At 54.9% G+C, this 4,776-nt stretch overlaps 1 protein-coding gene across 1 annotated transcript in view; it reads left to right on the plus strand.

Moving 5' to 3' along the window:
* The first annotated feature begins 2,444 nt into the window (after positions 1-2,444).
* The window catches only part of FOXP4 (forkhead box P4), a 38,109-nt gene continuing 35,777 nt past the window's right edge, over positions 2,445-4,776 (plus strand). Inside the window, exon 1 of the mRNA XM_042013324.1 lies at positions 2,445-2,827. Within this exon, the coding sequence (XP_041869258.1) occupies positions 2,562-2,827 (266 nt within the window). The 5' untranslated portion in view covers positions 2,445-2,561. The remainder of the gene's footprint in view (positions 2,828-4,776) is intronic.

The following is a 4,776-nucleotide window of genomic DNA, read 5'->3' on the forward strand; positions in this document are numbered from 1 at the left end:
TCCTACGGAAGGTGGTTGGATAAAAGGGGGGAACAAAAAAGGCGGAGTGGTGGTTCAGTGGCGGAGCTCGGGAGTCTGAAATGGTAATTAATGGTAATTAACGATCCATTTGTGCAGCTTCTGTTGCTGTTGCCGTTGGAGGGGGCTCCTCCCTCCCCTTTTAACCAAACCCACCCTTTCCCGCTGCATGTGGGTGTCGTTGGATCTTCCCGCTGACTGACTGGACTCCGTCCCTGCCTCTCTGCCTGGGGGAAGGTCTGATCCTGATGAGCCCCTCTGGATGCGGCATCCGGAGAATCCCTGGAATATTGGCCGTGTTTGAACTGCGGGAGATGAGCAGCAGGAGCCGGGATGCTGCGGATCCCTCCCGGCTGTGTGCAGGGCTGCACGTGTGCTCCGGCATCGCTCAGGCGGGTTCTGCTCTTCCCAGTCATCCCGGATCCGTCCTGGCTGGAAAAGCACTTGTTCCTAATTTAAATCCACTTTATAACCTCGCAGACACCGGCTTCGTTTTTATTTTATTTTTTTTTCCTTTTTTTTTTTCTTTCTTTAAGGTTTTGTAAAACTTTTTATAGGAATGGAAATATTTCCATTATTATGATGATGACTTTCTTTTATGACTTCCCTCGCAGAGTTGTTGGGATCCCAGACACTCCAGCATCCCAGAGGGGTTTGGGAATGGGAAGTCGAGTTTTACAGGACTTGGAGAGGGAACTCAGCTGGCCTGGTGTCCCCAGCTCCGGGAATCACCCGGGCTGCAGGAATCTGCTCCAGCATCCCGCCTCTGGCAGGGGCTGGAACCACCAGAGCGAGCCCACGGCTCCTCCACCAGCAGAGATTTCCTCCTAATTCCCAATAGTTAAACTCCAGTTTATGCCTGAAGCCAGGAAAGTTTTAGATCCTTTCCAAAGCCTTTTTTTTTTTTCTTTTCTTTTCTTTTTTTTTTTTTTTTGCCTTTTTTAATACTTCCCGTTGTAACTCTGGATATTCCTGTTCTCCGTGTAAAAGTCAAATCCCTGCTTGAATCCTGACGAGTTTCTGGCCCTGGTGATGCCGTTCGAATGTCAGACATGGAGCGTTCCCTGTGGGGCCTGGTGGATTTCAGAGGGAAAACGGGAATAGGAACAGCAATAATTTCATATTTCCGAACTCGAAATCCTTGAAATTCAAAGCGGGGAAGGAAAAAATGTAGTTTTAAGGCAAAGGTGAGGGATTTATTCCAGATTTTTGCTCCTAACGCAGCATCCTGTGAGCATCCCATCCTTGGGAAGCTGCTCCAACCACGCCGTGCTCCAACCCAACCCAAATCCCAGTAATCCCCTTAACCTTGAGCTGTCCCACAGCCACCAGTGTGTCACCCCCAGAGCCTTGGGACAGTGGGAGGGAGCCAGGAGCTCCCCTTGGGAATGGATGTCACTCATGTCCCCTGCGGAAATGACTTTTGAAATGCAGATAATCTCCAACATGCAAATGAGCAGCTCGCTGCTCCCTGTTTAATATGAATGATCAGCCCCTGAATAGCGATTATTACACGCCACATTTCAGCAATTATGTTGTTCCTGGTTTGTCTCGCTGGCTTTTGGGGTGTGGAGGGGGGAAATAGGGAAAAAAAGAGGGAGGAAAAAAGAAAAGGGAGGTGGTATTTTTTCATCCCATCCCTCTGTTTTCGTTCCCGTCTTGTCGTGAACTCTGCGAGCGGCGGTGGGTGAGCGCTGAGCCCGTGCTGGTGGGATGGAGGGGTGTGGAATGGGATAAAACTGCTTTCCATGGAGGGAAACGTGTTGGGAAGGAGGGAGAGACCCTCGCTGCAGGTTGGATCCCGCGCTGCCACTGTTCTGTGTCGGGGCTGGATGTGGCAGAGACCAGCGCTGGGTGTGGTGGTGCTGTTCCTCCAATGCCAGCCCAGATCCAGGAGTTTCTCCCAGGAAAAGGGACCTTCAGCTTCACCACCACCAACCTGCCCACTCATCCAAGCCCACTGAGCAAAAACTGGGAGAAAAGGGAGGATTTTCCAACCCGTGTGCGCCGTGCTCTCGTTTCCACATCGCCGCTCTGCCGTAGCTTTGGGTTTCCTCAGCCTGGCACCAAACCTTCTGCCAGCTGGTTTTTCCTGCTGGGAAGTGGTGGTTTGCTGGCAGATGAAGGACTTGGAGGAAATGTTTGGACTTTGTTGGGATTTTCAGGGTGGAATCTGTGGTGCAGGTTCTCTGTGCTTGGTGTGCAGCGAGTTTGGCTGTGCTGTCTCCAGCCTCTCACCGTGAAATATTTTGGGATTTGGGGGAAATAAACGGATTCCTGAGGCTCTGCACCTTGCACCATGCTCAGAGAAAGCTGGAATCATGGGTTTTCTAAGGAATGAGTTGCACTCGCTTTGCCCAGCGATGTGCAGTGTGTTTGAAACAGCTTCACTTTTATTTTTGGGGGTAAACTGAACGCAGCTAAAACCAGCCAGGGTTTGACATCCCATCCCTGCGGGATCCCGCCGGGATCAGGCACAGCCAGGGACCTCAGCCCCTGTTCTCAGGCTCTCCTCTCCCCTCTTTAGGTCCTGCTAGCGAGTCATGATGGTTGAATCTGCCTCGGAGACGATCCGCTCCACGCCCTCGGCGCAGAACGGGGTGAGCAGCCTCAGCAATCAGCCCGATGGCGGCAGCGGGGGCGGCCCCGGGGGCGGCGGCCGCGACGGAGCCGCCGGAGCCGAGGCCAACGGAGAGATGAGCCCTGTGGAGCTCCTGCACTTCCAGCAGCAGCAGGTAGGATGGACACCCCGCTCCTTCTCACCTGTGTTACACCAGGCAACGGGGTCCTTCGAGGATGTGGTGTGGGGGTGACACCCGGTTTTGCCCCATTTTGTCCTCTGGAGTTGGGTTCCACCAGGTTGAGCCGTGCCTGGTTGAGCTGGGCTGCAGGTGCTGCCCCAAAAACCAGGGCTCTGTCCTTGTCCCACATCCCTTGGGAAGCAGAGCTTCCACCCATCCCTGCAGCTCACGGGCTGCTGCCCCGGAGTTCGCTGGTTTTGGGGGCAGGTCCTGCCTGCTCTGCTCCCCCATCAATCTGAGGGGCTGAGACACCAAAAATCTTGGCTGGAACACCAGGAGCAGGTGCTCCCTGAGAGGATTGGCTTGTCCAGGAGCTGCTTTCCCATTCCTTGAGACTCCTGGAGGTTGAACCTCACACGCATGGCCCAGGACACGTGTGACAGTGACATGTGTGTGCCCCTCAGGGAGCCCCTGCCACACGCGTCCCCTCCCAGCCCTGGGGACGTGCCTGCAGGTTACCTTTCCAAACAAACTTTGGCAAAAAACCATCAATTTCCCTGCTCGGCTACTAAATAAGGCAATGATCCCTTGCCTCGTACGGAGATCGCCTCCCTGAGCCATAAATTCCAGCGTGAAAGCTGTAAAAAATTGCTGTGTCTGATACTTTAGTAGGGAGTGCTGTAAATCCATTACCTGGATCACGGCCGTTCCGCACGCCGCTAAGCCGCTGTTCCCCGGATCCGGAGGGTAATCATGCGTGTAATGCCGCTGCCGGTGCCCCTCCGAGGAGCTGCCTGCTCTCCCTCCCGGAATTCCACTGGATAACGGGAGATCCGTGTTCCCCCCGCCACCAGCCAAATCGTGGCTGTGAAAAGGGGGATCTCCTCCAGAAAATCGGGGATAAAGCGGCTTTTCCAGTGTTGGCTCATCCCTGGTGAATCCTGATGTTTCATTTTACCCCTTGGCATTTCTCCTGGTGGGGCTCCCCTGGCGAGCTGGCTGGTACATGGAGTTATTAAAGCAGAGGGTTTGGTGAGCTTCCAAAAAAACTAAGTGACACCTCCAGCGACCTGGGGAAGGGGGAGGATCTATCCCGAGGATTATCCATCTTCCTGCTCCAGGGAGCAGGCTGAGCAGCAGCTGGGGTCAGGAATAAATGTCCCCACAGCGGGAGTTTTGGACAATTAGGTGCTTGATGGAGGCTTTGCTCCATCCCTGGGAGCAGCCAGCGTTGTCCCTGGGTTCTCGGACCACTAGGCTCTTCCCGTGTGCTCACTCCCTCATCCCGGAATATCAGCACTCAATCCTGATTCTCATTGAACTTTATGAAATCCCCCCCAGAAAAATTGGGAAGCCTGCAGGGGTGGGAGCCCACGTCTCATCCTGGTGGGCCTAAAGCTCCGTGTCCGTGGGGATTTGCGTGGGAGCTGCAGCTCCCGGGAGTTCGTGCTCCCGTTTTCGGCTGGATTTGACCTTTTCCAGTGCCTGTGACCTTCCAAGGGTGAACCCAGACAGGTCTTTGCAGGGAATTTTTGGGTTATAGCTCCTCTCCGAGGGTGCTTCCCTAAGACACCTGGGATCTTGAGGGGACGGGGGTCCTGTGGGGTGCTCAGGAACCCTCTTTTGGGGTGTCCCTGGAGCAAGGGGATGTGGGTGTGTGGCAGCAGCAGCCTGGATTGCTGAGACAGGATCTCCCAGCTCTGCTCCACTCCAGAGCGTAACATTCCCTCACCAACCTCATCCATCCCAATCCATGCCACTCCCGAGCATCCCGGAAGGGAGAGCCTGGAAGGGGAGAGCCTGGAAAGGGGAGAGCCTGGAAAGGGAGAGCCTGGAAAGGGAGAGCCTGGAAAGGGGAGAGCCTGGAAAGGGGAGAACCTGGAAAGGGAGAGCCTGGAAAGGGGAGAGCCTGGAAAGGGAGAGCCTGGAAAGGGGAGAGCCTGGAATGGGAGAGCCTGGAAAGGGGAGAGCCTGGAAAGGGGAGAGCCCGGAAAGGGAGAGCCTGGAAGGGGAGAGC

Source organism: Corvus kubaryi, unplaced genomic scaffold (assembly GCF_017639235.1).
Source record: "Corvus kubaryi isolate FWS band 111438036 unplaced genomic scaffold, C.kubaryi_AGA036_p1.0 split1-37355, whole genome shotgun sequence".
In the NCBI taxonomy this organism is placed as follows: Eukaryota; Metazoa; Chordata; class Aves; order Passeriformes; family Corvidae; genus Corvus; species Corvus kubaryi.